Source organism: Cryptosporidium bovis, assembly GCF_009768925.1.
Source record: "Cryptosporidium bovis isolate 45015 chromosome Unknown contig_1, whole genome shotgun sequence".
Classification (NCBI taxonomy): Eukaryota; Apicomplexa; class Conoidasida; order Eucoccidiorida; family Cryptosporidiidae; genus Cryptosporidium; species Cryptosporidium bovis.
Window position 1 is genome coordinate 24,905 of NW_027125030.1, and position 14,980 is coordinate 39,884.

At 32.2% G+C, this 14,980-nt stretch overlaps 11 protein-coding genes across 11 annotated transcripts; 6 read left to right on the top strand and 5 right to left on the bottom strand.

Moving 5' to 3' along the window:
* Positions 1-369: 369 nt before the first annotated feature.
* On the top strand, positions 370-2,019 carry FG379_000002 (uncharacterized protein; the record flags this gene model as incomplete). The annotated part of the gene is made up of 1 exon (XM_067326537.1): positions 370-2,019. One exon carries the CDS (start codon positions 370-372, stop codon positions 2,017-2,019), a length of 1,650 nt encoding a protein of 549 aa, XP_067182956.1.
* Positions 2,020-2,268: 249 nt separating this feature from the next.
* On the top strand, positions 2,269-3,951 carry FG379_000013 (Fe-hydrogenase; the record flags this gene model as incomplete). Its single annotated transcript, XM_067326460.1, has 1 exon — positions 2,269-3,951. One exon carries the CDS (start codon positions 2,269-2,271, stop codon positions 3,949-3,951), a length of 1,683 nt encoding a protein of 560 aa, XP_067182967.1.
* A 266-nt stretch (positions 3,952-4,217) lies between these two features.
* On the top strand, positions 4,218-4,835 carry FG379_000024 (uncharacterized protein; the record flags this gene model as incomplete). Its single annotated transcript, XM_067326562.1, has 2 exons — positions 4,218-4,637; positions 4,689-4,835. The coding sequence occupies 2 exons, from the start codon at positions 4,218-4,220 to the stop codon at positions 4,833-4,835; spliced, it is 567 nt and encodes a 188-aa protein (XP_067182978.1).
* Positions 4,836-5,104: 269 nt separating this feature from the next.
* FG379_000035 (uncharacterized protein) lies at positions 5,105-5,293 on the bottom strand (the record flags this gene model as incomplete). The annotated part of the gene is made up of 1 exon (XM_067326574.1): positions 5,105-5,293. The coding sequence occupies one exon, from the start codon at positions 5,291-5,293 to the stop codon at positions 5,105-5,107; it is 189 nt and encodes a 62-aa protein (XP_067182989.1).
* A 316-nt stretch (positions 5,294-5,609) lies between these two features.
* On the top strand, positions 5,610-6,116 carry FG379_000046 (uncharacterized protein; the record flags this gene model as incomplete). Its single annotated transcript, XM_067326586.1, has 1 exon — positions 5,610-6,116. The coding sequence occupies one exon, from the start codon at positions 5,610-5,612 to the stop codon at positions 6,114-6,116; it is 507 nt and encodes a 168-aa protein (XP_067183000.1).
* A 9-nt stretch (positions 6,117-6,125) lies between these two features.
* On the bottom strand, positions 6,126-7,412 carry FG379_000057 (glycosyl transferase; the record flags this gene model as incomplete). The annotated part of the gene is made up of 1 exon (XM_067326598.1): positions 6,126-7,412. The coding sequence occupies one exon, from the start codon at positions 7,410-7,412 to the stop codon at positions 6,126-6,128; it is 1,287 nt and encodes a 428-aa protein (XP_067183011.1).
* Positions 7,413-7,703: 291 nt separating this feature from the next.
* On the top strand, positions 7,704-9,086 carry FG379_000068 (ALG like alpha; the record flags this gene model as incomplete). Its single annotated transcript, XM_067326610.1, has 1 exon — positions 7,704-9,086. One exon carries the CDS (start codon positions 7,704-7,706, stop codon positions 9,084-9,086), a length of 1,383 nt encoding a protein of 460 aa, XP_067183022.1.
* Positions 9,087-9,183: 97 nt separating this feature from the next.
* On the bottom strand, positions 9,184-10,254 carry FG379_000079 (uncharacterized protein; the record flags this gene model as incomplete). The annotated part of the gene is made up of 1 exon (XM_067326622.1): positions 9,184-10,254. One exon carries the CDS (start codon positions 10,252-10,254, stop codon positions 9,184-9,186), a length of 1,071 nt encoding a protein of 356 aa, XP_067183033.1.
* A 352-nt stretch (positions 10,255-10,606) lies between these two features.
* FG379_000090 (ATP-dependent RNA helicase) lies at positions 10,607-12,118 on the bottom strand (the record flags this gene model as incomplete). Its single annotated transcript, XM_067326635.1, has 1 exon — positions 10,607-12,118. One exon carries the CDS (start codon positions 12,116-12,118, stop codon positions 10,607-10,609), a length of 1,512 nt encoding a protein of 503 aa, XP_067183044.1.
* A 359-nt stretch (positions 12,119-12,477) lies between these two features.
* On the bottom strand, positions 12,478-13,872 carry FG379_000101 (uncharacterized protein; the record flags this gene model as incomplete). The annotated part of the gene is made up of 1 exon (XM_067326429.1): positions 12,478-13,872. The coding sequence occupies one exon, from the start codon at positions 13,870-13,872 to the stop codon at positions 12,478-12,480; it is 1,395 nt and encodes a 464-aa protein (XP_067183055.1).
* Positions 13,873-14,312: 440 nt separating this feature from the next.
* Positions 14,313-14,974, top strand: FG379_000113 (uncharacterized protein; the record flags this gene model as incomplete). The annotated part of the gene is made up of 4 exons (XM_067326442.1): positions 14,313-14,486; positions 14,549-14,777; positions 14,851-14,872; positions 14,938-14,974. 4 exons carry the CDS (start codon positions 14,313-14,315, stop codon positions 14,972-14,974), a joined length of 462 nt encoding a protein of 153 aa, XP_067183067.1.
* Between the last annotated feature and the right edge of the window lie 6 nt (positions 14,975-14,980).

The following is a 14,980-nucleotide window of genomic DNA, read 5'->3' on the forward strand; positions in this document are numbered from 1 at the left end:
TTCATAATTTTTCTTTTTTTGCCTCTGATTTTGTTAGCGTAGAGTTATTTCAGGTGTGAATCCATTAATAGAAAAGTTATACTTGCACACAGTATATGTCGTTGAACAATTATTTTTATGATTAGTCAATCATTTATTGTTCATATGATATAATTCGTTTTACATTATTCTGACATTTTTGCCAGATCTATAAAAAGTAGTTTATTTCTTTTTTTTGTCTTAATATTTGGAGGTCAACACGAATACACGCGTGGAATTTTGTACTATATAGTGAAGTACTAAAATAAAGGGATAATCGTCACGTCTTCTATTTCAGAAAAAAACATAACTATATTAGTTAAGGTTTTCAGCGAGGTAAAAAACAAAATAATGCACTACTCTGGATTTAATAATCAGAATGAAACTTTACACCCTCAAGTTCAAATGATTCATAGCCAACCAAACTTCAGCCCAACACCTTCTTACTCTGGAAGAGGAGCTATGAGTAATATGGGAGGTATGGTAGGTGTTGGTACTATGGCCATGCAGACCCCACAGTACTATGAGGAGCAAGTATATAATAAGAATGGAGGGTATATTGAAAATCAAAGGTATCAACATAACAACTTTCAGCAAAATCTGAATGTTCATGGACAGCACATGCCTCAGTATTCGATGATGCAGATGCATACAAAACAACAAAACAATGATAAGAATATATCAGGTAGATCCAGATCACAAACAAGAGGTCCATTTTCTAGAACTGCTGCAACCAGATCAACTACACCAACTCCAATGAATAGAAACAGGAACACAAAACAAAGAGAGACATTCCATAACGAAAATTCAAATATTATCAGGAGATCAACAGAAACTATAGATGAGAGTTATCAGAATGTTAAAAATCAATCCTATTCTCAGATTGACAAAAACTACTACAGCGGAGACTATGGTACAAACAATTACCATGATTCCCAAAATATGAGTTTATATGGGCAAGTTAATAAGGAACAACCTCGTCAATTGAATATAGTTAATCCTGATAAAATACCTATTCAAAAAGTTAATGTGCCCCTTGAACCTACTCCAACACATGTAGCCAGAATGAATAAGATGCGTCTTATGGGATTAGTAAATAATAATAATATACATCAGTCAACACCCACACCTAACATTAGAAATGAGGTCTTAAGAGATGGTAATCATAACATTACACGTCAATCTTCTCTGATGCCTCAGTACTACCAGGATAAATGTCAGTCAAAATCAACAAGAAACTCGAACAATACAGCTGCTGTCTTTAGAGACAGTTCTCCAAAGGTTCTTGGATCTTATGTTTCAAGACAATTAGAAGAGGAAGTTACAAGATTAAGATATCTAGTTGAGAGCCAAACAAAAAGAATATCATCACTTGAAATTAAAAACAAGGAGTTAGAAAGTGAACTCATATCTAATAGGAACTACAGAGAGCTTTACGAAGAGTTGTTGGAAAAAACAAGTTTGGAAGGAAATTACGGAAAGCTTGAACAAGACTCCGATGAAAATGAGAACGAAAGAGTGTTGAATGGGTCTGAAAATGGTGCTGTTGAAGGTGAATTCGAACTTGGAAAACAAATCAACGAAGACAACTCTGTAATCCAAAAAATGAACAGTACTAAAGAACAGAAATCAGCTAAGATAATCGAAAAGAAACATTCAATGTTTTCAAACATACATCAATTTTCAGCAGAGTCGGCTCTAAGAAAAGCAGGCGTTCCACCTGGAAGACCCTCATATATTTATAGACCCCCGAATAACTCAGAATTAATTGACGTTAAACTAGCTGAGTTTCATAACTCAAGGAGTTCATTGATAAGGTGGTCAAAAATTAGCAGTACTATATATCTTTTCGGCACAACCCAAGTCCAGTTAAGACTGTCCAAAGGAAACTTGCTGGCCAAGCCGGAGTCTTCGGAATGGGGCAATGGGAATTTTTGGCCTATTGAAAAGTTTGTGGCCATATTTGAACCCATTGAAAGAGTCAAAATGCCGAATAAATAAAGATGTGTATATATTTATATATTCTCATCTCTTAATATCCTTTTCTAGAGTAAGAATTAGTTTTATGAGTGTCTATATCTTTATTTATCGATAAAATTTTAGTATTTTATTACTATTCTTTTCTTCAAACATGTAGGATTTGCATTAAGAATTTACCGCCGCAGCTTATTTAGTGATTTAGATTATAGTTGTCATTATGTAAATAAAGTGATTAATTACTCGTAAATTATGTAAATAGCCTTATTTGAAATGTTTTCAACTACTGTTAAGTTGGCAAACTTGGATGACTACTTTGAATCTGCCCAAGATTGTGTTGTTTCACTTATTTCTGACAAAGATGATTCAAAACCAAAAATACAAGTAATGAAAAATTCAAGGGTGGAGGATAAAAAAAATCCATCAGGTTATATAGAAAGGGCCACTGTGAATGTAGCAGATTGCCTAGCTTGTAGTGGATGCGTGACTTCATCAGAGGCAAAGTTACTTGATAGTCAAAACATTGACAAATTTGTGGCATTAGTTCGACAAAAAAAACTAACTGTTGTTTCTTTATCCAACCAATCCTGTGTTTCTATAGCAACTCATTATGATTGTGATTTATTCACCGTTCAGAGGAAGTTATCGGGCCTATTTAAAAGTATGGGTGCTAATTTGGTAATTAACTTAAGCATAGCAGAATATATTTCTCTTTTGGAAGCAAGGGAAGAGTTCATTTTCAGGCTAAATAAACAAAGTATGGGTGATGAAAATAAAATCTTTCCATTAATCATTTCCCATTGCCCAGGATGGATATGCTATGCGGAAAAAAGCTTGGATTCACGCGTTTTATCATTATTAAGTAGAGTTAGATCTGCACAACAAATCCAAGGAGTCCTGGTTAAGACATTAACTTTAGAAATCTACAATCAACTTTTATTTTTATACAAATTGAGAGCACACCAGTATTTTTTTCGATTTTTTTCAGCTAACTTAAGAATGATATTTAGGGGAAATTTTGATTATATTAATGAGTCTGATATTCTTCATGTGGCAATTATGCCATGCCATGACAAGAAACTTGAATCAACAAGACCATCCTTGTCTTTAAAGATAAAAGGAAATGACCAAACTGTTCCAGAAGTAGATATTGTTCTGGCAACTGAAGAAGTTCACGAGTTAATTAAAACATCAGGTTTCAGCTCTTTTTCTGAACTTCCAGAAACACCTATGGATAATTTGTGGCTTAATCAATCATTTACTGTCCGTGAACTTGATTCTTCATTTTTAACCATTTCAAAAAATGTGTGTAAATTATCCGAATATAAAGTTGGAAACAATTGGTTAATACCATCTTATTTCAACTCCGGATCCGGAGGTTATTGTGAATATATTATTAGAAGTGTAGTTAATAAACTTTCACATTCCAGCAAAATTAACCCAGATGAAAAACTGTTATTTAATAAATTGAAAAACGATATTATGGAAGGTAGTATTAAATTATCTACCACTAAAATAAATTATGCCATTGTTTATGGGTTTAAAGCTATTCAATCAATGACAAAAAAGCTCTGCCTTCAAAAAAACAACAAAAACAATAATAATATTGAAAAATTCCATTTAATAGAAGTTATGGCATGTCCAAGTGGTTGTATTTCCGGTGGTGGGCAAATTCTTAAATCTCAAGAAACCCAAAATTCCTCAGAGGTTGAAAAGTTCAAAGACTCGGTAAAATTCATAGAAAAGATGGATAAAGCTCTTCATGATGGAGTGAGTATTAATGAGAACAAAGATATTACTCTTCCAGAATCAATTCCTATTGTAGAAACCATCTTTGAATATTTAAAGCAAGTAGGTAAAGGTACAAAACAAGAAGATTACTGTAACCTACCATTTTTAAGGGACGACTTCGTTTCATTTGAAGAAAAGCAAACATTTTTGTCTCTTAGCTGGTAGATAGTAGTTTTTTCCAGGGAAATTAATGAAAATATATTTACTGGTGATCTTTTTACACACAGCGCCAAAAAAAATATACCGGTATATAGCCTATAATTGTTTTTAGCTGACTATGTTGAGGGAAGCCATCGATTCAGGAATATTTAATTTACTTACTAGAATTTTTAATTGATCATTCTACACAAATATAATATTGTTTTTCATTTTTTTTGCATTTTCATTTGTTACCTCAAAATCCGTTTAGAACTCCAGTTTACTAATTAGAAATGACTCTTTTAAAGGCAATAAGAAAAGCTAAAATGAAGGAAAGAGAAATGAGAATTTTAGTACTAGGTCTAGACAATGCAGGAAAAACTACTATTGTTAGGAATTTTGCGGGAGAAGATATCTCGCTTATACAACCGACATTGGGCTTTAACATTAAGACACTTATACACGGAAAATATAGATTGAATACTTGGGATATAGGTGGTCAGAAAACCATAAGAAGTTATTGGAGAAATTACTTTGAAAGTACGGATGGAATAATATGGGTTGTTGACTCAACTAATGTAGACAGGATCGAGTCATGCAATGAAGAATTGCAAAAATTACTATCTGAAGAAAGACTCTCAGGTGCCTCATTGTTAGTCTTCGCTAATAAACAAGACCTTCCAAACGCCCTCGAACCAGAAAAGATTGCAGAGGTAAGTTATATATTAGACACTATTCTTATTTCGTGTTAATCCAACTTGCAGGCACTAAGTCTATCTGAAGTTAAAAACAGGCACTGGAGAATTCAACCATGTTGTGGTTTAAATGGAAACGGCATAGATAAAGGCATTGATTGGATAGTCAATGATATTGCTGCAAAGGTATTTTTGCTAATAAGAGAGTCAGATTAAAATATTGTTTTCATATTCTAGGCTTTGTTATTTAGATAAATATCCACTTTTTTCTGGCACTGTTTCAAGGTCCATTGGTAAGGATTCAGCTTTATATCTTTTACCATGAGACCAAAATTGTCTTTGTATCTCTCATACAGTCTTCTCACAATTATTTCATCCCTTTCCCCAAGCGTTAAGGGTGGTCTATTATCATCGAATACTTCTGGTAAACTATCAATTATAACCTTAGGGTCTAGAGCCTAAGTCAGTTCATCTGATGTAAATAATTAAGTCTCGTCAATCTTTAATTTTAAACTCACCTCGAAATTTTGATTAATTGTTCTTTTATTGTCCCAAACTGCTCTTAAGTTCCTATCTCTTATCTGTCTTTCCAGATCGACATATTTATGTTTGTTACTTTTAGTTCTCCTGCTAACTTTCTTGATTGTCCTTCTCCTGCTTAACTTTATGACCATATTTCTTTGTGTGGTTAAAGTTAAAATTCTCCTCTATATTGTATTGCTAAACTGGAATCTGTTTTATTCCTCCTTTGACATTGACTATTATTTAACTAGCAACAATACCGCTTTTAATTACACCGGTGCTTAACCTGTTCCCGCCGAAATCAATTAATATTCTTTCAAAATCTGAATTTCCACACAAGGAAAATTTGTTATATATCGATGATATAAATAGAGCAAAAATATAACAGTAAATAAGGCGAAACAAAACTATTGAAATTAATTGTAGACTACATCTATTCCGATCCTTTTTTCTAAGGATAAAAATAAGATGAGATGGATTTTTGAATTGTTTATGTTCGTAACTAGTTTTTGTATCCCATTATACCATTCTTTAAATGCGCTAAAGACACAGAATAATTATCTGATAAGGATTTGGTTGTTTTACTTTACTATTATAACAGTATATTATCTATTTCTTTCCTACCTTATCGAACCAATATTGAACTTTATAGATCCAAGGCTAAAACACTTTAAGACAATTTTTATATTATTATATATATTTCCTATTACAGGCCTGCAGGAATCATGTTCAAATTTCATAGATGAATACTTTGTTTCCCCTATTCCTGGGAAGGATTCGGTTTTTCACGACATTACTAAAGAGAACAGTGATTATTCTGGAGAAATTACTCCCGGATCACATTCTCCGACTCCATCGATTCCAGAGGAAGGGGTAATAAAAGTGCTAATTAACCCGAAACTATCAACGTCTGAAAACTCTACATTGGTTCCAAATACGCCAACTGAGAAGAATAAGAACCAACCTGAGTACTAAATTGTTAATCTAAAAAATATAAGAATAGTATCCTAAAACAATTGCAATTAAAACTGATAATATTGAAAAATATACATCTATATTTGGAGGATCTTCAACCTTTTCCTTAGATTTTGTAACCATTAAAAGCAATTTCCAGTAAGGTGAGGATTTCATTGCTTTAATAATGCTATCCTTATGTCTACAATCGGACAAAATGGGGAGATGAGATTTTTGATAATTATTTATTAAAAATAACTCTCTGAATATACTGCACTCAACGTCTTCTTTTGGATTACGAATTTCCAAAATTTCAGGTTTAACACCATTCAAATCTATGTTAGCTGGATTAAATGGATGTACTGGAATGCTTTCCGAAAATAGAAATTGATTTATATCAATTTTATTTATATCACTTTTTCCAGAGTTGTAAACTAGCTGAGGAGTTGAATTTATAATAGTTCTTGGGTACATTGATACAAATCTTAAAATAGGTAGTTTGTTGTTTTTACTTAGCTTTCCTAAGTCTTTTAAGCTGTGATAGGTAAATCTATCAATAGTTGCAACTCCTATTTCATGTTTTGAGTGCCTACTATATGAACTTTCTCCTAAGCTTGAGCATCCTATAGCATAAACCTCATCTGAAATTATTTCCCTGTGCAAAGTCGATGCTTGACACGTTTCCGAAATAATGAAAATTCGCTTGTATCTTTTCTGAGTCCGCATCTCTGCGATTGAATTTGAGATTTCCAAAGAGTTTATTTCTTCAAAATCTTGAAACTTAAGAAATCCATCTCCTCCGTGACCAGTAAGAAAAATGAATATATTCGAATTTTCATTTGTCAATAATCTTTTTCTATTTGGAGTATGGTAATCGTGCTTGCCTGTCAAAACTCTAATTAAATTAGCGACTGTCACATCATCTTCCTTATAATCAATTGATGCACATTCAGTTATTCCAATAATATGGTTTTTATTGTAAAAAAGGTTATCTTTTTCACTGTATACTCCTCCTGGTAGCGTGTTCCTAGGATTACACGGGACGTCTTCTGCAAGCATGAGGATTATATTATCATCTTGAAAACCATTCTTCTTCAAAAAATTATAGTATGCAAGTGCATTTGTATTGTGCCTGTAATTGTACCAATAACGAGAGGTTGAAACTATAACTGCCCAGTTATTGTCTCCTCCTAGTCCAATAAGTGATATCTGCCTTTGTGTTGTTAAACCATTTGGTTTGAAAATGTGAAGATAAAATAACAAAGGAGGGACTAGCTTTCTGAGAAAACCAAACAAATATTCACCTTTTAGAATCATATTTTAATTCAAAATTTCTAGATATATAAAGAGTATGTACCTTCCCAGTTGAAGTAGTCCCTATTTCCTTTATATCAACATTTTTTACAATTGTTTGTTCAGAAAAAGTGGGGAAAACGAAGTTAGCGCTGTTTAATGCCAAAAAATAAGTCAACTCTACAAAGACGGTTTTTGGAATATATAGTGGCATACGAACCAACTGGGAGGTTGCGTATTTTTGAAGTGTATTTTTAAATTATTGTGAGAGCATCCCTCTACTGAACGTTAATGTTTTGTTAATAAAACACTATTATGAAACCGGTAAAAAGAGTGGCAGTGGTGCATCTAGACTGCGGAATTGGAGGAGCCGAGCAGTTAATGGTTTTGGCTTCTCTAGCTTTACAAATACCTTCTCCTGAGAATGAGAAAATAGAACTTACGATGTTCACTTCTAACCATGATAAATCTCATTCTTTTTCCGCAACTAATGATGGTAGAGTAAATGTTAAAGTTTACGGAGGGTGGATTCCAAGATCAGCTTTTGGGTATGGTACTGCCTTGTTTTCATACATTAGAATGATTTACACATCAGTCTGTATGGTTATGTCTGTATTTCTGACCACTTTTTCTATTGAAAATACAAGCACTTATTACGATGTTATATTGAATGATCAAGTTAGTGTAATTAATCCTATATTAAGGCTTATTACTAGAAAGATAATATTTTATTGTCATTTCCCAGACCAACTATTGGCTAAAAAAAGAGGTGGAAATCTGAGAGCAGTGTATAGGAAAGCAATGGACTTCTTGGAAGAATTTGGAATGATGTTTTGTGATTACGTATTTGTAAACTCAATATTCACAAGATCAGTTTATATAGATACATTTAGAAAAATAGTAAGTAAGCCTTCAATGTATCCTGTCACTCTTAGCTTTCCCGAAGTTCTATATCCGCCAGTAAATTTCAGTGATATTCCTTCAAATTCTGTTTGCGAAGAGGAATTTTTGAAACTAAAGACCCCAAAAAAACCATTCTTCCTATCAATTAATAGGTATGAAAGAAAGAAAAACATTGAACTAGCAATCAATTCGTTTGCGACACTAAGGGATCAGTTAGACATAAAAGAAAAGCTTACTTTAATTATTGCAGGAGGATACGACAAAAGAGTATCCGAAAATCTGGAATATTTCCAGGAACTTGTCTGTCTCGCGAGTTCACTTGGGTTCAACATTTACATAGACGATGATTGCATCGAGTCAACAAAATCACATTTTTCTATTGTTTTTATGAGAAGTATATCTGATATACTACGTTGGACACTTTTAAAAAAATCTATTGGACTCATTTATACTCCAGAAAATGAACATTTTGGAATGGTACCTTGCGAAGCCATGGCAGTTGGTACCCCTGTAATTGCTTGTAATTCTGGAGGGCCGATGGAATCAATTGTAGACTCTAGAACTGGTTTCCTTTGTGAGAGTTCTCCCACCTTCTTTGCAAACAAAATGAATGAGCTAATAAAAATAAGTGAAAATGAACAACTTAATTCTGAATGGAAAAATTCATGTATTGAGAGAGTAGAAGCAATGTTCAGTTTGGACGCTTTCCAAAGAAGATTAAATGAAGTTGCCTACTCAGGAACAAAAATGGAATTGTCAAAGAATCAAAAAGGATCACTTACGAAGAGAAAATAACGCTTGATCATAATCAAATTGAAACAAATATTTACCTAAATAACAAATGAAAACTAATTATTAAAACATAATAAAGCAGATTAATGATTTTTATGTATCAGGAATTTAGCTTTCTAATTAGAATTCTATTTGCTAAAGCCATGTAGGAAGAAATGTATGAACTAGAGTACGGCAAAACATCACACACTGACCTCCTAAGACTTGTTGTTAATACATCCTTGATCTTTCCATATAAAATCCTTTTAACCTTGATATCCGCACTGTTCGCATCTAAGATTTGTAGGCATCTTCCAGTAAGTTTACATATGCCAATTAGTACCTCATCACCTAGATTGATCCTCTTATTTGAAGTTAAACCTTCTTTTGTACTATCAAAACAAATCGAAAACTTATCTACTGGTCTGAGTCCTTTTCCAGACAAAGATTCACAAAATCCCAAAATAATCCAGACGCTCGAAATGGAGTTTTGCGTTTCAAGAAATAAAATAACTGAAATACATGTTCTAATTAGGCTTACTTGATCTTTTGGTGCCATTGGAGACTTTCCCGAACTTATATTTTCAAAAATGTGGCCGAATTCTATCTCAATGTTCTCCACATTTTCCCTTCTAACCTTTCTAAGCTTAATCTTACTAATTCCCTGCAAAATCGAGGAGTTTACATCATCCTCATGTAAACACAGAAAGTGTGATTTACGCTTTAATTTTGTTAGGTATTTGCAGCAAATTTTTGCTAAAATCTTCTCTATTCCTTCAAAGCATGGCCTTTTGGAGGCCTCTTTGTCCCCCCTATATCTATAGTGACAAGTTGGTATATTCTCTGTGTTACAAAACGCCCTCGTAACATATACCCACGCCAGCAATGTCAAAACAGAAGGTATAAGTACACTCGTTTTCTGGTCATTTGCTAAAAGTTTCTCTATCCAAACTAACCCTTGGTCATCCTCTCTTCCTTCACAATGAATTAGTCCTATTCCTAGTACGAGGATAAATTTGTTTGACTTGAATTGATTCGAAAGCCAAAAACATATAAAGTTTGATAGCTCAATGCCACTCATACTAGAAAAAACACTAAAAAGTTCAGAGCAACTTCTCAAAGTACCCGAACTGGACTCCTCATGGCGAGCATTGTATATATTTTCTATTAACTCAGAGATCCTCTGATTCATGGAAGCATGTAAATAAATTTGACTAAATAACTATTTTCATTTCAGAAAATCTGGAACCAAAAATAAACATAAATACGTTTACTCGCATAAAATTATATTGTTGACTATCTTCTAATAACACATATAAAAATCTAAACAAGTCTTTCTGGATTATTCCTCGAACATTAATACAATCAATCTCCCTTTAAAAAAGTACTTGCCGCCTCCCCACGTTTTCGGCACAAAAACAAGACAAATGCATTTATGCTAACACTGGGAGAGAAAAGATCCGATAAATTGTTCTTTTTTCATATTAAGTGAGGTAAACAAATGTAATTATAAATGATGTTTGTGGTTAATTATTTGTTTTTCATCATCTATTAGTAGTTTTTTTCGAATCAGAAGGTATCTTGTTCTTAGATCTCAAAGCTTCTAACTTTTTTTCCCTAACTTCTTGATTTTTCTCACTAAATCCAATTTCATCTAGTAATAACAATGCTTTTTGTTGTGCAACTGTTACCCTGTTCATCTCTTTGAGTACTTCACATTCATCTAATACTAGGTTTTCGATATCCTTACCCATACGATTTTCAATCTCATATACATATGGGACATCCTGTTGTGTAACAAATGAAAGAGATATGCCCAATTTGTTCGCCCTTCCGACTCTTCCCATTCTATGAATATAATCTTCAAAAGATCTTGGGAAATCAAAGTTAATAACAAACTCAACATCTGGAATGTCCAAACCTCTTGCTGCCACCCCTGTTGCAACTAGAAGTTTGCTAACCTTACTTTTGAATTTTCCTAAAGAGGCCAACCTCCTTCTTTGATTCATTAAACTATGCAAACATGTGACCGAATATCCCATTATTTCCAGAAAACTTGTTAACAGTTGGCATTGTTGTTTTGTGGCTGTGAAAATAATCCCTTGCTTAATTATTTTTGTCTCATCAGGAAATTCTTTTTTTTGTTTAACTTTTTTTAGCTTATTTTTAGTATATTTAAAATGAAAGTCCTCCTCTATATCCTCTTGATAATCTTCAAAAAATATTGATGATTTTTCCAATTTTTCAGTGTTTACGGAACCAATGTTAAAAAAGTGTACTTTTGTCAATAAGTAGTGTAAATAAATTAGCCTAACTCTGTGATTGACAAATATGTACATTTGTCTAATGTTTTCCAAGGGTAACTCATTCGGGTTTTCATCAATTACAACAATAGGAAGCTCTTGTGGTTTTACCAATACTCCCTTTTCTTCTTTTTTTTCAACAGAATAGTTCTCCATTATATCCCTAATTCCCTTCGTCAAAGTTGCAGAGAAAAGCAATGTTTGACGCCCACTACTAGAGTTCGGCAATATTGAAAGAATAGGAAGCATGTCATCTTCCAAGGACTCGCTTAAAAGTTTATCTGCTTCATCTAGGACCAAAAATCTTAAATTCTTTACCAAATTACTAAAGTTCGATCCAGGGCGAGAAATAATAAATGAAATTCTTCCAGGAGTTCCTATTAAAATATGAGGTCTGTTTTGAAATAACATGTGGATCTGCTCTGACTCGTCAAATCCACCAGTTAATGCTTGACAAATAGCATTAACTTTATTTCCAAAAACCTGAAATTGATCTAGAACTTGGTAGGACAACTCTCTAGAGGGTAGAAGTATTAGTCCAAAAACTGAATATGGATCCTCTGCCAAAACCTGTAAAATTGGAAGGCAGTAACAAAGAGTTTTACCACTTCCTGTAGGAGCGTTACCTATAACATTTCTTCCCTTAAGAATATACGGTATGCTCCTTGATTGTATTTTTGTTGGAGTCTCTATTTTAAGAGAGCTACAAGTGTCACAAATCCATTTGTGAAGTCCAAGACATTTGAAAGTCATAATTTTCGACTCAAAATCCACGATTTTTATTTTTGCTTTTTATGGTTTGATTTTTTTTTGGTCATTTTTTACAAGTAATAGCGCCATATATATTTGTTTTCAGATATTTCCAAAGTTTGACATGTATTAGTATTAAAAAAAATGTAAACCTATTTTAGTCATGATTACAACTGAAATCTAGTGTATTTTGATTTTTTTCTAAGATTTTACCTGTGAGCTAATTTCTTAAAGTAGTAAAATTGGGATTTTGTCTAAGGATAGATATTTACAAATTTTTTGAATAGTCGTTTACAATTTATAATAGAATTTTTATGCAATACATTAATTTTAATCAATCTTATAGGATTTTATATTTGTTTCTATTCTTGACTTTCAACTTCCCACGAAATTGCACTATTTTTCCTTCTTAATTTTGATATGCTTTTGGATTTGCAAAAGACTTGACCAAATATCCATTTTTCTTCATAACCTGAACTTTTGTTCTTCTTTCCATATATTTCTAGCCTGCATTTTTCATCTTTTTCAGTGGTTTTACTGCTTCCGATATCGTTAAACCCAATAATAAAGTCCCTTAAATCAAATATATGTGTTCCAATATTGGAATCTGTTATTTTTAGTTGAGTTTGCTTTATGAATAATTTACAGTTACATTGTATAACATCACCTAACAATGTTTTTACAATATTGCAACTATTACCGTTTTGCTCAGCTTTTTTTTTTAATATTGAAAATATTTGCATTAATCTAAAATCTGGAATTTCTGCCCCAAACAAACCCAAGTCAACGACAACATTTGTTTTAACAGTAATTGTAGAGTTGTAGTCAACAACTACATCCAAAGAAGGATTAGACTTAATATTTTTAAGTTTATCTATATAATTTAAATCTTTATTCTTATAAAAACTTAAAATGAAATGGTTTAGAATTTGATCTTTTTTAACGACAGATTCAATATTTTTGCAATCAAAAGTTAATAATAACTCATCATTTTCCGGATTAATTTTTTTGTTTATTGCTTCTAGTGGATCGAAGATAAGTCCATTATTTTTTTTTAATAAAGCAAAAGTATTGCTACTAATCCCAAAAATTCCATCTATATTGTTAGACTGTAAAAAAGTAGACAATTCAGTGTCACTTGAATTAAATAAAATTATCGGAATGGTAATATTTATCTTAGAAGGTCTTTTTCCAGGTATATTCAAATTCAATCTTAATGATTCAGTACTTTCCGTTCCTTTACAAATACAATTTTCTCTATTATTTATGTTTAAAGCCTCAGATTTTCTAGTTTTATTGAACAACTGTGTCTTCGTAGTTGAATTCAACCACAATCCTATTCTTTTGAAAATAACCAAAAGCCTAATTAACCTGCCGTCTTTTAATTCTAGAGTTATTACATTAAACATTGTTTTAGTTATTTTTTCACCTACGTTATTCTCTAATGGCTTGAGTTGACACAACCTATAAGTGCTAGTGAATCTATAATTTACGTGGTACCTACCCAATTTTATTGCTGGAAAGGAAAACAACCAAAGCATTCTTTCACTCATCTCGATTATATTTTGTTCTAGGTTAAATAAAACATTTTTTTTCAATATAAATTCATTGTTCAAATGCCTGTTATTTCGTAGTGAGCTTAACAAAAACCCATATTTGTAAGTTTCTAAGCTATTGTGGTTTTCAAAAAAATGCCAAGATTGTGGAAACTCAGAGATATCAATAACGAACTTCAGATTCTGGCAATTTTCGCTCATGATAAAAAATATTAATGAAAAAATGATTAGTTCCTTCATTCAAAAAAGGTTTTTTTATTTGAAAATAAAAAATATGAACTTTTAGTGCTCAAAAAAAAAACAAAACATTAGCTTATATTTGAATATATCAGGACATTATAGATAAATGTTTAATTTATTTGAATTGTTTCATTTCAATGTTATTATTATTACAGTAAACTATTTTACGAGTTAAATTAATGACCGGTATTTTTACATGTGATATAGTGTGAAAAAAGTGCTGAATAGTGGTGAAAGAAGTATCAAAGAAGTCAAGGGGATACAGTAGTTAGTTTAATAGTAATTTTTCCAAATGTTATTGAAAGAAAAATAGTTTTATATAACTGTTATTTATGTAAAAAAAATGACTTCGCGCCAAATGTTGCAATTTGACGTTTTTATTTAGCAGTCGTGTAATAGAGATGGGGAGGAAAAAAAGGAAAGGGAGTGAAATAAAACCTTTTTGCTATTACTGTAACAGAGAGTTTGGAGATGAAAAGGTACTTAAACAACACCAAAAAGTGAGACACTTTAAGTGCCTATACTGTAGCAGAAAACTTTCGACTGTTTCAGGATTAATAGTACATATGCTACAGGTAAGTCTTCAGTATTGACAGTAATTTTTCCAATTTTGATAACATAATATCATTATTTTTAGGTTCATAAAGAGACCTTATCGAGAATTCCAAATGCAATACCAGGGAGAGATATTCCGGATATAGTGATAAATGGGATGAAAGGAGTTCCTGCAGAACTGCTGGCAGAAAAGAAGAAGGAGCAAACTATTGAGAAGGACATTAAAAGGGACAATAAGGATTATAACCCACATGGAAATAAAATGTTGTCATTGATGAATGCTGTTGCAAAAGATTTTGTTAAGAAAAACAGTAAGTTTATAGTGAAGCAAATACACCAAACAGTATTTTGATAATTCATTCTAATAACAAAAAAAAGATTTAGGAGATATACGTGTTCCTGGAATGTACGGTGGACCTGAGTTTGTATTCGGTGCGATGTTACCTTTTCCTAACCAAAAACCAATACCAGGTGTAATGGTGCAAAGAGAAATAGACGGTTTAGGTAATGGTAC